Source organism: Atractosteus spatula, chromosome 7 (assembly GCF_055471065.1).
Source record: "Atractosteus spatula isolate fAtrSpa1 chromosome 7, fAtrSpa1.hap1, whole genome shotgun sequence".
NCBI classification, from domain to species: Eukaryota; Metazoa; Chordata; class Actinopteri; order Semionotiformes; family Lepisosteidae; genus Atractosteus; species Atractosteus spatula.
Window position 1 is genome coordinate 44,422,786 of NC_142712.1, and position 17,065 is coordinate 44,439,850.

At 35.3% G+C, this 17,065-nt stretch overlaps 1 protein-coding gene across 2 annotated transcripts; it reads right to left on the bottom strand.

Annotated features, from left to right (window-relative positions):
* Nucleotides 1-429: 429 nt before the first annotated feature.
* asb7 (ankyrin repeat and SOCS box containing 7) lies at nt 430-16,378 on the bottom strand. 2 transcript variants are annotated; one of them, XM_088919943.1, is made up of 5 exons: nt 16,263-16,378; nt 14,318-14,420; nt 13,853-14,112; nt 9,037-9,642; nt 430-5,318 (listed from the first exon to the last, which is right to left on the bottom strand). In XM_088919943.1, the coding sequence occupies exons 3-5, from the start codon at nt 14,061-14,063 to the stop codon at nt 5,179-5,181; spliced, it is 957 nt and encodes a 318-aa protein (XP_088776069.1). In that variant the 5' UTR covers nt 14,064-14,112; nt 14,318-14,420; nt 16,263-16,378; the 3' UTR covers nt 430-5,178. The 2 variants fall into 2 exon arrangements, with proteins under 2 accessions (XP_088776069.1, XP_088776070.1); XM_088919944.1 differs by lacking the exon at nt 14,318-14,420.
* Nucleotides 16,379-17,065: the final 687 nt, after the last annotated feature.

Below are 17,065 nucleotides of genomic sequence, written 5' to 3' on the forward strand. Positions count from 1 at the left end.
TAGTTAAAATGAGCAAATTTTACTTACTAAATTATGATTACTGTTTTTGTAATATTTGTGCATTCTTTGATCGATATCTGAATGCATTGCAATAAGATTTATATTTTAGTGAGAACTGATAGGATTAATGTACATTTAGCATTAGAATTTATAACAAAATATAGAAAATCAACTGTTTATCAAAGAAATCCATTAACGGAAAAAAACTGGATTAAACTGTGCAGTAATATTTTTCTAATAGAAAAAATAGTAGATTCGTTTTTCCAAATCTGCAAAAAAAAGTAAGAATATGAAAAAGGGCATTTTTATGATCCCAATATATTAGCTCTCATTAAAAATACAAAAATACATATTTTGTATTTGTTATGTTTTTAATGCCTGCGAGTATTTAAAGATATATCCACATTTCCAAGACACAGAAGCAAGGTATTGTAAGTTCCCTTTTTTATTCACAGATTTTTACATTTTACAAATGATCAGACAGTTTTCAGCACTGTTTATTTTTTTCCCCACCATTCAGCAGTTGGTAGTTTGGAAGACTCTGGAGGTGAACAGAAGATGTTTCTTCTTTACTGCTGAAAAAAATCTCTATACAAGCTAAATTAGACAATTCTCTTTCAAAATATTTAATATGACTTTTTCTTTATAAATTAGATGGATATCTAAGCTTGCGACAGCTGATAGCAATGGCTGCTTTTGGAAAAGCATGGATAAAGAGTGCTGCATAATTTAATAAATTGTAATATTGATACAGAAATTTTAATGCTACTTTTACCAATAAACTACACTTAAAGACAAATGGACAAAAGTGCCTTTTGAAGTGAAGGCTGAACCAATTTATCACCACTTTGTTGTACAGTTCTGTGATACTCTTCAAGAACTGCAATGCACTGTGAAGACCAGAACTATTTTATTGAGAAATTAATTTAGAAGCAATGATTTTGTTAATAGATGTGAAAACAGTAATGACCAAAAAGGATATTTAAGCCCCAGTACAAAGATCAAAAAGGATTATAAAGTTCCAAGTACGTAGTTGTATCTGTGTCAATATGTGCCGTATAAGCTACAAAAGGACAGGTAAAGGCTTATTCCATGTTTGAAAGTAAAAGAAAAGAGACAGAATGTTGTTTGTCAACCTTTACCTGTTCCAAAAAGTATTATTCTTGTTTTCAGGGGATTCTTACATATGGGTAGGGGAAAGGAGCTAAATTACTTCACTCTAAAACAAAGGTGGTTGAGGACATTTTATCTAAGTATATAAAATCCTAAAGCTTATGGACAATATCAACCCAGAGCATTATTTTAGAATCAGTGAAACAAGGACAGAGGTTGACAACTTGAAACTAAAATGTAATTAATTTAAGATGGAGAATAATACAATTCTTTACACAAACTGTTGGCAGCATTAGGGACAAGCTTCTCATTTCAGGTGGTTGTGGCACAAACTCTGGAATCATTCAAGAGATGTCTGAACACAATTTTAGATTCAAGCAGCTACGAAACTACCAAATGAGCAAGACAATCTGAGAGTGTTGCTCTTTCTTAAGTGATCAATGTTTGAAAATATATTTTTTGCCTCTGGCCAATAATAAGTGGTTTACACAACTCTTAAGAGAAGGCTGAATACTTGTTTTTTATAGGACCATCAGTAACTAGACCTAGGGCTCAAAGGATCACATTTCCTATAGCCTTTCACCTATGTTTGAAAAAAACAAAGGGAAATGTCACAAAACATTTCTATATCATGCTGTGTGATCAGCACCATTCAAAACCAACATTTATTATATTTTGGCAAGTTAAAAAATCAAAACACCACTGATATAATAGTTATATTCTGGAAAATCCCCAAATTAATATAACACAAGGTTTTAAAACTTTTCTTTATCCATTGTCCAATTAATGTGGAAGGACATTACCAAAGGATACAACCTTTGCTGAAGATGTCTGGTCTTATCATACACTTAAGGCATGTGTTTAAAATACTGTTTAAGATACAGAAACATAATTAAACAGGTGCAGTGCATTTTTTCTCTTCGGGTCTGGCCACTACTGTTCACCAACTCCTTAATCCCTCATCCACTGTACCCATTATGGCTCCAGATGGATCAAACGAATTCCAATTCACTCTGGTTAAACACAATGGCTTCTACCACTTCAAAGACCTCAGCACTGTGCAAACAGACACTGAAAAAGCCACATCAGACCAAGCACAATTACTTTTTTCCTTACACTGTTAGAATGAAATATTGAAGCTTTAAATAATCTTAAAAAAATATCTGCTGTACATTTATAACACAAATATTTACATTTCTGTGATAGGATTAAGTCTTTCATTTATACATAACAGCAGACTCCTTGAAAAATGCTTTCACTAATCAATATTACACCTTCTGCTCACTAACAGCTATTTAAAATACTCCTAGTAAAGAATTTGTTTCTCTTAGCATTTTTTTGTGCATATTTCCCCATGTACCACAATGCCAAGGTTATGTCTTTGCAGTGCCTTTTTCCTTGTATTATTGATGTGGAATTAAGTAAAATGTTGCTTTGTTCAAAAGAACTGCGTATAAAACTGAGCCATAAAATGGAATGTTTAAATCAGTCTAAGGTAGAGGAATGCTGTGCTCTCAAGGACAAAAAAACTAAAGCCTTTTAGTCTTAAACAGAGAGGACAGAGATCCAATTTAAATACTCAAAATGCTCAAGGGCATTAACAAGTTCAACCCATGGGATGTCTTGAGAATCAGTGATGAAATCCAAACTAGAAGACACAAATGAGAAGAAAGGGGATAAGCATCTAAAACTAGGAACAGGAGGCACTTCTTTACAAAGAGGGTTGTAGGAGTCTGGAACACTCTACCCATATGCGTTTTCAAGGCTGTTACCCTAACTCTTTTCTTATGTTCTTAAACTTTGCTCATGAGTGGATAAACAGTCCAAATCAATTTAATTCTGCATTATCCATACTCTGAAAAAGTTGAGGGATAAAACCTTCAGAGAAGAAAAAAAAAAGTTTATATAGTGTTTTGCAAAAGTATTCACCCACCTGCCAGTATTATCACATTTTGATATATTTCAAGAAATACATACATTTTTTTTCCCCACATCAACCGTTTTATACAAAACTATAGCTATCAAACTGAATGCTGTCGTATTTGATAAAACCAGAATGTTAGGGAAACCCAGAAAGAAGATTTAATTCAACAATTCAATCCCCAAGTCAGTGGAAGCAACATTGGCAGGAATTACTGCTGTCTTTTTATGTCTCTACCAGCTTAAAGCAATGGAAAAGGTCTGTACTTTACACTGCAATCTCCAAAGCTTGCCATATATTTTCTATTGGAGTTTGTGCCACTCAATTAATTGCTTTCCTGTAGAATATACTTGTATGTGCTCAGTTCCTGCTGGTAAGAAGTATCCTCATAACACGGTGCTGCCTCCACCATGGTTGACCTTTGGAATGTGCTGAAAATGTGATGTGCTGTGTCGGGCTTGCACCAGGTGTATCACTTTACATATAGACTAAAAAGTGCCATTTGTTTCTCATTTCACCCCAAATTGCCACATGTCTAATAAGAGATTTAAGATAACTCTTTTCCCATAAAGCCTTCCTTCTTGCCACTAAATTAGTGACTCCACTGTTAGACATAAAACTTGATTGATATATCACATCACTAGTGAGTTGTTGCTTGAAATGCAGTAAGGGTCTGAGGGAATTTAGACAGACATACATATTTACTCTTGAGTCAAACATTTATGCAAAGGTTTCAGTGTGTCATCAAATTCTCCCACATCTTAATTGATTAAGGGTTGCATTAGCAAAGGTGTTGAGTACTTATGTAAATGTGAATCTCCTAAATTTTTTGAATCAGCTTTCACCATTGTTTTAATCAGTTAATGGATTGTTAATCTTCTACCTATAAAGTCCTATTTGAAAGTGTCCCAGTTGTAAGCTGACAATAACGTGTAAACTTTGCAGGAGGGTGAATAATTGTACAAGCTACTGCATGTTCTCAAATTAATCCCTTCTGTGACAATATGAAAACATTTTCTTTTTCATGCCTGGTTCATGAAATTACTTTGCTGCTTTTCTTCAAAAATAAATCTAGCTACTTCAAGCCATCCTGCTTAGATTTTGTCTATACCAACAACTGGTGTTGAAGAGGGAGCCTATATTGCACTGTTCTTTAAATTTAATTAAAAGGTCAGGCTAAGTTAAACTCAGATGAAAACAGTTTGGCAGACAATATCCACACACTTTATATTCACCCTTGATAAAATGACCTAGGAAAAGCTCTTGTGACTGGGCAGTATCTGAATATTAATCAACTATTCCCCAAATACTAAAAAAAATAATTTTTCAATCATTATTTAAACTTTTTATGTCCTGCTTTACAAAACAATATGACATCATTCTACACTCCGAAACCATTGCATACTGCCAAAACTAGACATAGTCCACATGACGAAAAAGTATTTGGTTGGAAATAAGTGAAAGATTGTCATGTCTACCCTAAAGCAGTAATTTGTCAAGGAGGTTGAGATGTGAATGGCCTTCGGATTTGAGACTTTTCAGTAATACAATTACTTCTCACAAAATTGCTGAATTGCAAAATTACGGTTAGACTCAGTTTATAATAGGTAAAAATTTGTGTCCAAGAATTTCAAATTATAAGGCTAACATTTACTTTCAGAACACACAATCTGAGAATGGTTACTCTGAGAAAACCTTACTTTTAAGAAAACATTTTGAAAACAACTTGTTTAACAGAGCATAATGTTTCATTTAAATTTTAAAAAACAACTAAATTCATTATTTTTTTAAAAAAAGCATAAAGTAGCAAATTTCTCAATAACATTTTCCCACTTTACTACTGCCCTCAGGAGCCAGACAGATACCACAATTTTTCAAGAATTTATATAGCCTATAGAACAAAGATTCAGAACTTCTGTTTTCCCCATGAGCTGTATGAATATTGTTAAAATGGAAAAGACCTTCATAAAAAAACTTTAATAAAGCAAATTTTCATGAAACCTGGGGTGAAAAACAAAGGTAAGACTGCAGCTTATACAAAATCTAAGTTTGTTCAGAGCTTTCACATACAAAAGTCAGCACTTGCATAGGAGTTCATTGAGGATGTAAGTCTGCAGTCATTTTCTTTGTGTAGACTGTACGGATCAGATGCTGTCGAATTTGTGTTTTAAATAGTCTTTCATGACTTTGGCAATTGGCAAGTCATCAAGAAGTTTTAAATTCTGAAGTCCTATACACTGTCGAATTTTTATTCTGCACAAGTCCTGCAAATTTCTTGGTTGTCCTGAAAGAGAAACAGAAATAATGTACAGAGATAAAATTACAGTTCAGATAACCATTTAGAAATAGCTAAAAATCACCAAAAAAAAACCCAAAACACTTAAAGCTATATACAAAACATTCATAAAAAACTATTTTAAAACCTGAAATTATGATAAATTATTAAAGTTGACATGCCATTGAAGTGGTTATTTATTAATAATAGAAAAAAAATTACAAACAGCATATTTTTAGCAGGTGTCAATTTGTAAAGAATCAAAGGGATTTTCCAAACATCCTGGTCCTCCTTACAGGAATTGCTAACTGAAGTCTAAGGTCATGCCCGAAAATTCTTTGGTTACTTAAGCAGCTGCCTTTTATTACGGTAGATGTTGGTGTCTACAGAGCTTACTTATTCCTGATTGCTTCTCAATAAATATGGGATTAGGGCCTGCCCTTAAACAAACCTTTGACTTAAGTTGAGAAATCCTTGAATAAAAGGCAAATCAACCACAATGAAACTCTGTATTTAATCCTCATGTTCCCAGGCAGAGGTAAAATGATAAGAGCTGACAATGTTCACAAGCTAAAATAAGACAATTTCAAGCAGGCACTCTTAACACAATGAATGGTCAAATCCTAATGATGTTTGCTGCAAACGTAATACATTTAGTCAATAATGCTGTTTAATTGGGGTATTGGGTAATGTCTCTATTTTATGAGCCACACAGTAAAAAATATGCTTCATTCCTCTGTACATTAAAAATCTGCATTTTCTGCTACCCTTAGCTACTTTAATCAACAACTTTTGTACTTCGTTCAGGGAAGTTGATTTTAATAGTCTTTAAAAGAAATTCAAATTAAACCAAAGTTTCCCTACAGTCTGCTACAGTCCTATTAAAACAGCAAAACAAGAAAGTCAAAGTAATTCACAAGAGGCTGCATTTACTTTTCACCTACATAAGCAAAACATTATTGGATTAATGGGAATGAAGCCTCCAGCATTCTTTTGTATTGGACATAGTCAAAAACAAACTTTGTCTCAAAAAAACACAACACTGACTAAGTTCCGCGCATCTGCATGCCTGTCATGTCCCTTTAACTACCTTTTCTATTTCTTTATGGGAAATGCAGATCAAACAAAGCCTCTGTAGTGTCTTCCTCTAAAGCAGGTGTTCAATACAACCTACAATGACGGGATGAAATAAACAGCATTCGCAGTTAGGCTACTGCGTGTTTTAATATGTAATCCATAACCTATCTGAAACCCGATCACAAGAATCATCCAGTTCCAAATGGGTTTGATTTAACACTGCAGCCTAAGACAAATCTCTTTGATATCTTGATATCAAAGTTCAGTAAATGGAAAGGAATGCTGGTATTGTGCTAAGTAAATCATTACTGCTCCAGGTAAGGCCGTCTCCTTTTCATACCTTTCATTGTTGTGTAAGTGAATACTGAATCACACACTGATCATTATAATGTGTTGTATATGAGAACGTTGAAAAATCCCTGTTCTATTTTTTGTTTGTAATTAGACCTTTTAGTATCAGGTCTACAACCTAAATTATAAAGTAATTTCACTCTTTATGATGAGAATAACATTGTAATTCTGTTTTGGGAGTTCTGAGTAGTCGATATGGGCGCTTTAGACATTTTCCCTCAAAAAAGCAAGTCTTTTTCATAACAATGACATCTGCAGATTAATATTTTTAAAGCTCCACTTTTTTGTAAATCAAAAGTCAAGCACAATTACAACTCCAGAGGTAGATTCAGCCAAATTAAATAGTGCAATTCATTCTGCCATGCCAACGTCAGGTACCCTCACCTTGCTACAGGTGGTTCCTATTGGAACCTTGCCGAGATCTGAGACATGCACATGTAACACTGCTGCTCCCTACTGCAACATCCAATATTTTATTTGTACTGACTTATTTTATAAAGAAACAATAGATCAAATGCAAGTGTTGGATTGTTCTACATAGTCCCTAGATGGCAAAAGAAAATTGACTCTGGAATGTCAGTGGTATTCTCAGGAGGGATTCAGCAAGTAGGCTGAATCAAGGGTGATACAGAATAGCTGATAAAAGATTGGGGCTTTCCTTTACAAGCAGTTTTACTACTGTTTGGGAAAATTATTCCAAAACTAGGTTTGGGGTGTTAGGCTCCATATATTGAGCAATGTAGTGCACTATATTTGTAAGTTTGTGTAAAACCATTTTTTAAAGTAGGACAGTACAAAGGCCCGCAACCATGAACAAATTAATACAGCAAATGTGTCACAGTATCTGGAGCTTGATTCAAGTTCAGACAATCTAGTCTGATTCTAATCTACTGTACCTGCAGAGAGTTCACTTTGTGAGTTTGCACCAGTCTGCGCTTCCTTGTCTATAGGAAAATGTGCTACTGTAGGAAAATCTACTCCACAATCATATTTATACTACATTTGAATTTTATCAAGAATTAATTTTAATTCAATATAGAAATAGTTCATAATTTTAATCATATATGGGACCTTTGAAAACAAGAAAACAGTAATATTCATATATAACAAGCATAAAGAAAGATTTTTTATTATTTTAGGGGTAATTATCAGAAAATAGTAGGTGCTATTAAAAAGCTGCTTGTGTCTATTTCATTTGCCAGTAACTCATGCTTACAGCACACACTATTTAAAGAAAAAATGCAGGGATTTTAACCCTGCACTTACCTGTGCTAAACACTTGGATTTGATAAAATTGCTCATTTAAACAATGTTTGTCTTTAGAGAGCAGAAGTGCAATACAAAATATAATAAAGTACTAAAAAGAATTAAAATGTTCCTGTTCCGGGCCGGGGATTTAATATCTAAATTTAACATTACTTACAAGTCAGGCAAACTCCAAATATAGTAGCTAGGCTGTTTACATTGCAGCACAATATCTACTTTTGGATTAAGTCAACATTTTAAGGTCTCTATACATATTCTTTGCTGTCACTGTAATAACTGCCTTACAGGAAAGATTAGGACTGACAAAATGTTGAAATGTGCACATTGTTAAATAGGTAAGGTTGCTGGCTTGTAAACACTGTTCTGCCTAAATTTCTCCCAATATTCAAATGAAGACATTTCTCCCTTCTTCTCCTGATCTGTTATGTAGCGGTACAACTGGCACAGAATGCCAGGTGGGTGCTGAACTTCAATACTGCATAAAGCAAGTCATCACCCATTCATGAAGTGCAAATATTATTAGAATTATTGTTTCTAATTGTTTTTCGGGCACAGTGAGATTCTCCAGTATGCAACACTGGACTGAATTGTTAGGCAGCTGTTTCCTTAGGGGAGCTCTTTTCCTTTAATTAATCAGGCAAGAAGGTCTGACATACGCCTAGAAATCTGATTTCGTGATAGGCACTGCATGACAAACACTATTACATTACAGTCAAATCTTGTATAAATAGATCTTGTACCTTTGGGTCCTAAGAGAACCCATTAATTCTAAAAAAGTTACTATATTGTAGGCCTCTACCCGTTTTGAGGTCAGTTCTAGTTTTTTTTTTATTCCAATTCCTTGTTTCAAACCAATTTCAATTCATTTTTCAAATTCATGTAATTGAAATTAGTATAAAGAAGGAAATGTACAACTACACAGGTTTTGATTTCTATGTGCTTTTTTTAACGAAAATGTTTAAAATGGAAACATGACTTGCATTAAATGAAAACTTAATTTTTATAATAAAGCACAAAAATAATAAAGGCATACTTGTGACTTCTTGTAGGTAATCCAGACAGGGCCGGCTCGTTCCAGACATACTGACAGACACTGCCACTGGTGTCTGCCCCTCATAGTTCCTGGTGTTAGTATCTGCCCCGTAAGTGTACAGCATCTGAGCACAGAGAACGTCATCCCTGAGAGCAGACAGATGCAGGGGAGTCTGTCCATCTTCCAAGCGCCCCAGATTTGTGTCTGCCCCCCTCTGGAGGAACATACGGCAGTAAGAGTGGTTGCCTTTGATCACAGCATAGCGCAAAAGGAAGCCATTCTGGATGTCAATGTTGGCATTGTGGTCCAGCAGGATTTTCACACAGCTGGACCTCTCCCTGATAATGGCCAGCTGAAGTGGTGTGGTGCCTTTATCACTGAGTGGATCGACCTCAGCTTTGAACTCCAGGAGGAGCCTGACAAACGAGTCCCTACCATAATGGGCTGCCACATGGAGGGGTGTCCAGCCATCATTACTCTTGGCATTGATGATGTCACTTCGGTACTCTGACTCCAACATCAAACGCGCAATCCGTGCCCGGCCATGCATAGCCGCATAGTGCAGAGCTGTGAAGCCACCTATTAAGTCTTTCACCGTTGGATCAGCTTAAAAAAAGAGGAAATAAACACAAAATAAGAATCCATCAGAAAGGATTAAGTGAATGCATTGAGACAATACAAAATTAACCATGCGTATGTGTGTAAAAAGACCATTAGTTAAATTATATATATTTTTTTAACTTCTCTTAATGAAAAAGAGTAATGCACCTTTTAAAAACTGTGTCATTGGTCCTAAGGGTGAGTTAGAAAGTGCAAGCTGTCAACACCCAAGACAACAAGCAACAGTGCACTGTTATTCCCAAGACACTTGATTGTATATGTATTAAACATACAAGATTAATAAAGTAATATATTTGTTTCTATGCTCAGCATATTGGGTTGTTCTCTTGTATAAATACACTTAAGGTGGTCTCCATTATAAGTTGACCTGCACTATGTTGTTTTGCACCAAAAGCCAGGAACATAAGTGGTATGAAGATAATTATGTTATGGAAATTAAAATATATTGTGAGCAAAATCTAACATTAAAAATTATTTGTTTTGTTGACAATGGTATTGTACATGACTTAGATTATGAACCTTTAGGCCCCACTCAAGACATATCTCTAGCTAATAATACTATTCCCTATGGATATTAATTCCCTTTCTAAGTCATTTCACTGCAAGTTGCATTATTTAGGAATGTAACTTCTACTTAACAGGACCAACTGTACTGTATTTGCTTAACTACAACTAAAACACACTCTAACTTATGGTCCCTAGCCTGACTCGATTCCATTCATTCTTATGATAAAACCATCCCACTAAGTTAGAGGAAAAGCTAAGCAAAATTACACTCTTAAGGTCATGAAACCTTCACATTTACATTGTTCTTGAGAAGAAATATTCTCCTATATACAGTATGTAATGAAATGACATATTTCAACTCTCTGGTTCTTATCCCCAATGTATATTGGGGACGACGTGATTTGCTGAAACTCGATTTGGTTAAAATTGTAAAACTAGGTTACCATTTACTTTACTTTTTTATTGCAAGTTATTAATTTTACAGAGGAAACATCTATAAATCACACAAAATACATCATGTACTTAAACTTTATTAAAGTTGTTTTTTCTAAGTGATATGCTGCCATCTCTTGGCAAAAAACATCACCAGTGCTTTTCTGATGCATATACAGTACCTGCAGAGATGTGTAGCAGTAGCACTTTTTTCCCTTTGAAGAGCTTATTTAAAAATGTAATGCTAAATTAAATAAGTAAACATTAAGCTGTTAAAATAAATCCCTCCTCAATTGTAACTGTCCCAGAACATTCAATTCATGATAATGATCATTAACACAATATGCAAAAAACAAAATTTAAATTGTTATCCAAAACAAAATAAGAGAGAACTAAGATTGTGAACCCAACTGCCATCAAAACTGTTAAATAAGGAAAATATTTTATTCTGTATTTTATGTCCTTCAATTGCATCCATTCCTAACACCCAGCACTTCTGTACATTTAAATAGAAGACAAAAGAAAAGAAAAAAAAGTATTCAATATAATTCGTAATTAAAAGGATTAAGAACAAATTCTGAGTTTAAGAACAAAAATCTGTGCTTTCACAAGGTTTTTCTGTTGGAAAGTTCAGCCTGAGGTGATGGAATTTTTAAATATGTATATTATGCATATTATTAAATATATGTTGATTACATATTATTACTGAATATTGTATATGGCAAATAAAGTGATCTTATATGGCTGCATTTAAGACAGATTCTGTAAATCAGTAATATCTAAGATCAACATCGCTAAATTACCATATTCTATGAACCCATTGTCCAAATTTCATAGTAAGCACTATTTTTTCTTAAAAGCTGTGCAAACATTTCTCCATTCATGCTGCAGTTCATTAGTGGGGGAAAAATGTGGTCTGACACAGCCTAAATAGAACAAATGTTATCAAAACACTTTACTAAGATTAATCAGTTTATTTTACACAAAGTCTAACAGCTTTATTTTGAATGTCCATTCACTTGACAGGGCGTTGTTCAAATAAATTTTCTTTTTGGTCACATTAACCAATTAGAGGACCTTGTGATTTATTCTTCAAATCCTTGTATAATATTTATTTGGGCTTTCTAGAGAATTTTGCTTTAAGCCTTATGTGTAATCTTCCACTTCTATAAAGCATTTATTTGTATTTACAGTTGCAAGAAAAAGTTTGTGAACCCTTTCGAATTACCTGGATTTCTGCATTAATTACTCATAAAAATGTGGTCTGATCTTCAACTAAGTCACAATAATAGACAAATACAATCTGCTTCAACTAATGACACACAGACAATTGTACTTCTTCTGGTCAGTACTGAAGACGTTGTTTAAACGTTCACAGTCCAGGCTGGAAATAGTATGTGAACCCTTGTGTTTAGTAACTGGTAGAACCTCCTTTAGTAGCAATAACCTCCAGCAAACATTTCCTGTAGCTGCTGATGAGACTCACACAATGGTTAGGAGGAATTTTAGACCATTCCTCCTTACAAAACTGTTTCAGTTCATTGATATTTCTGGTATTCCTTGCGTGAACAGCTCTCTTCAGGTCATGCCCCAGCATCTCAATTGGGTTCAGGTCTGGACTCTGACTTGGCCATTCCAGAACACTAATTTTCTTCTGTTTAAGCCATTCTGTTGTTGATTTACTCCTGTGTTTCGGGTCATTGTCTTGTTACATCACCCAACTTGTATTGAGCTTCAGGTGACGGACCACTACCCTGACATTCTCCTGTAAAATTTTTTGATACAATTTTGAACTCATTTTTCCCTCTATGACAGCAAGCTGTCCAGGCCCTGAGGCAGCAAAGCAGCCCCAAACCATGATACTCCCTCTACCATGCTTCAGGGTTGGGATGAGGTTTTGGTGTTGGTGTGCAGTGCTTTATTTCCTTCAAACATAGCACTGCGCATTTCTGCCAAAGAGTTCAACTTTTGTCTCATCCGTCCACAGAACACTGTCCCAGAAGCGTTGTGGAATATCCAGGTGGTCTTTTGCAAACTTGAGACATGCAGCAATGTTTTTTTTTTTTGGAGAGCAGTGGTTTCCTCCATGGTGTCCTTCCATTAACACTATTCTTCTTCTGTGTTTTTCTTATAGTGGACACATGAACGAGACTTTGGCAAGTTCAAGAGATTCCTGCGGGTCCTTTGCTGTTACCCTAGGGTACTTTTTCACCTCCTTCAGCATTGCTGCGCTCTTGCCGTGATCTTTGCAGGACGCCCACTCCTAGGGAGAGTAGCAACAGTACTGAATTTCCTCCATTTGTAGACAATTTGTCTTACTGTGGATTGATGAACGCCAAGGCCTTTAGAAATGCTTTTGTAGCATTCTCCAGCTTTATGCATCTCTAAAATTCTTCTTCTAAGGTCCTCTGATATTTCTTTTGATCAGGGCATAGTTCACATGAACAGCTCTTTCTTGAGAAGAGCAGACTCTGCCAGTAACCAACCTTTGTGTGCCTTTTTTATAGGGAATTGATTGGAACACCCGACTCCAATTGGCATTTGGAGAAGTCATTAGCCTAGAGGTTCACATACTTTTTCCAACCTAGACTGTGAATGTTTAAACAATGTGTTCAGAGCTGACAAGAAGTACAATTGTTTGTGAGTTATTAGTTTAAGCAGATTGTGTTTGTCTATTATTGTGACTTAGTTGAAGATCAGACCACATTTTTATGAGTAATTAATGCAGAAATCCAGGTAATTCCAAAGTGTTCACAAACTTTTTCTTGCAACTGTATTTGTCTAGTATTTAAATTTTTAAAAGCAATAAAGTCCCTTTATTGAACTGTCTCGATATGTTCTTATACTGCTATGCATCCGTCTTTTATAATATTCTGCGGCTGCTTTCTTGTCTTCACCATCATCTGCATTTAATATCAATATCTGTAAGTATTCACTATGTATTCTTCCTAAAAATGTTTATGATTACTGAGTAATTCTGCTTGGAAAATGCATTGAGATTAATGGTGAAATTTTGCAACAATTGATTCACTGTTGCAAACACTATTTCAGATATTTTGTTCTGAGACTATCAGACAATACCAGTACGAACAACTAGTGACTGAGTTAATATCAACTAGTGATGTTGATATTAACTCAGATTCTCTACAAATAAGATTATCTATTGATATGATCTAAACTATTCTCAACTCTATTCATTTGGCAAGTTATTCAGAGTCAAAATAAAAAATTAGGTACATTTTCCCACATTTCCCACCTCCATGTTCCAGGAACACTCTGACACATCTCTCCTTCCCTCTTGCTGCTGAAAAGTGAAGCAGGGTCCAGCCATTGGCATCACGGCCATTTGGAGAGTAGCCCTGCTCCAGCATTTTGCGCACCGTATGGACATCTCCTGCTGCAACTGCAGTTTGAATCTGCAGCTCTTCTTGCAGTTCAGGGTTCCTTCGACAGTGGTGATGAAGCATCCTGTTACATCTCGTTACAAGGGATTCATCAGGACTTTCAGATTTTCATCTAAAACAAGAAACATCATTGGTAAGTACATAATTCACATTTATGGACAAAACATCCATAAATGCAGTCTACAATATTATTAATGTAGTGTACAACACATCACAAGCTACCTGGTTCAAACTACACTAGTATTCAGTGTGCAATTCTGACATCAAACCTCAGTCTTTAAGCACTTTTTCTGTAATTAAAGATTTGATCATATTACCTTGTTTCAAAGCTCTTGATGTGCAACACATTTTTTTAACCCTTTAAACATACTGATGCATCTTCCAGAGGTGATCATCATTCAAGAAAATTGACACACATATCTAAAAAAAAGACCATAATACATAATGTCAATAAGAATTCATAGACAAGGGAAAAATATATCCTTTATTACCAACTTCATACTGAGTATGCTCCATAAAAAGTAACTTCTTTCAAATAAAAAATAATATGTCTGATATCTCACATTATCCTCACTTTTCAAAAGTGTTGTAAATCTCTAAAGTTCAGAGCATAAGGTACAAAAAATGGCAACAACTGGGGATATGTTGAACACCAAGTAAATTGAAAGTAAGAGCTTCCACACGTGTAAATAACATCCCAGCATGCTTAAGGCCAGGTACACAAGGGCTGTCCAGACCTTGGCTGCCTATAATTATGGTTAAGAATTGACCTCTTGCTTTGAAAGGAGGGTGATTGTTGAGGTGCATTTAGTAGGATTTTCAGACACCAAGGCAGCTCAATTTACTGATGTTTTAGGAGCAACTCTCTACAGAGATGTCAGTTTGGAAATCTCTGAGCAAGATAGCAACTGCAAAGGGCACAAGTAGAAGGAAGCGCATAGCTCAAGAATGTTATATCTGTGCATTAATTTGAAGTGGGAGGCAAAATAAGAAAGCAACTGCAAACCTACTGACTTAAGATTTCATGCAGGAGTTGACCGACATTCCAGACACTATTAAATTAATGTCCTATTAAACAACTACACGTTTTTTTTTTCCTTTTTTGTCTGGTACCTTTATAGCTATATATTTGCAATCAGTGGAATTACAACAATATGGGTCTGGTCCACTTACCACTTAATTCTTGTAAATAAATTATTAGTGAAACACCACTAGCACTTTCTTTTAGGAGAGATTATTATGCTGGCTATGGTTACTGTTTAAGAATATTTTGCCACAGTAAAACAATTCTCAATTAAGAAATAAGCCAGAAAACTTTAAAAGTTGTCCATAAATTTGCATTATTGACTGAAATTTTAATTCACTCAGTTAACACCTTTTTAGTTGTGGTAGTATGGGATATACAAATACTTGATTTCTAGATAGATACTCAAAAGAATTTAGAATGTAGAACAAATGGTTCCATGTATAATTACTTTGTTTACAGAGTATGTACCTTTTCCTTTAAAGTTCATGGTTTCAAGTCCAAGTTATGGTATACAGTACAATAACTCAACATCGATTATTTCCAAATAGTTCTATAGCTAATGCTAAAATACTTACCATTGATGTGCTTAAGTACTCAATGCAACAGTCAACTAAAAAGCCCGATGTAGCTGTAAACACTGCCTCGAGTCTCTACCTTTGCCTTTTCAAAAGCCACTACCACTAATATCAGAGGCATTTACAAGTATTTAAAAATCGCAAAATTACACCTGATTTAATCTTTAAACATAACTTTTAGGAACACCGTGTCTAAAAGTAATACAGATTCGTTAGGATGTTGTTCAGTTTAAATGCGTAATAGCCAACCCCAAACCTAGATCATTACAATATTCTGTGCGCTATACACTATATACAGACCTGTGCTCCTACTGCACTTGTCACATTGTTTTGCAAATAAAATTTCAATATTGTATCCAAGTCAGTCAAACAATAGCCCCACATGTCACAGAGCTGCAGTTTTATGACTTCAAATTTGTAAAATAACAATACAAGAGTTCTGAAGTGAAGAGGACCATTATTATACAAACAATAGAGTGTTACCTTCCAGGTCTCCCCTTTTCAGACTTCCGTTCAAATTGAGCAGTTTTATTTTTGTTTTGTTTTAATCTCCTCACCATTCGATAATCCGGATTTAACTGGCAAGTGTGTAAAATACTAAACTTGAAATTGTGCTACGAAAAAGGATAAATTGATTACTGAAGCAGAATTCGACTTTACCTTCCACAAGACTGTATTTTAGAGTTTTTCCCCTGGTGTTTCGAACAATCGAAATAAAGCACCGGCGCCCATATTTCAAAACGCCGCCTCTATAACGTTGTGGTTGCTGTTTTCTTCGACACAATTGATACAACAGATTGTTTTTTAAAAAATAAAAATTAATAATTGATTCAATTTATATTGACTTTACTGAACCAACCCAATTCAGAAGGGTTACTGGGGAGGAACCATTGCATGATAACCAATCAGCATCAAGAAACATCAGTTTTCGAGCTGCCGTAAATTAGTTGGGCAAACTGCTGCAAAAACAGTCGACCGCCAGCGACGTCGCGACAATAGGTCTAGTTCATTTGCGGCCATTAAAAGATAAAAGAACAGAGGGAAAACTTGTTTTTCAGTGCTGCCTAAACGAACAGCCCACTGGGAGTTTGTTATACTTAACGAGTTTTAAAAGATTAAAAGATTTTTTTATTTTCTCTTATCCGGAAATATCTGACGGTTTACAACGTGCGGTTAATTGGTAACCTCTCTAAATGTTATTGTAACGCTTACGGCCGACAGGTACTGTGTAAGAGCCGGCGTACCAGAGCAGGTGACGTCACCGCCCTTCCCTGTGATAGCAGGACCACAGCTACTGTGCTGTAGAGAGATCTCTCTTTAGCTCACGGGGCTAGGTCGCTGCAGAGAGATGCGGAAGTCCCGGGTTCGAGCCCCGGACGGTGTGGGGCCGACCTGATGCGGCAAGGGCGCCCGCCTGAGCCCCCGTTGCGTTACATTATCAATAATGCAGTATTGTATAAAAA

Bases quoted from the DNA above. Each gene is read 5' to 3' on its own strand.
- asb7 (XM_088919944.1), bottom strand. From the start codon at position 14,063: ATGCTTCATCACCACTGTCGAAGGAACCCTGAACTGCAAGAAGAGCTG. The intron at 9,643-13,852 runs GTGGGAAATGTG...TCTTTTTTTAAG, and splicing joins AGTGTTCCTGGAACATGGAG to CTGATCCAACGGTGAAAGAC. The intron at 5,319-9,036 runs GTATGCCTTTAT...TTTCTCTTTCAG, and splicing joins TTACCTACAAGAAGTCACAA to GACAACCAAGAAATTTGCAG.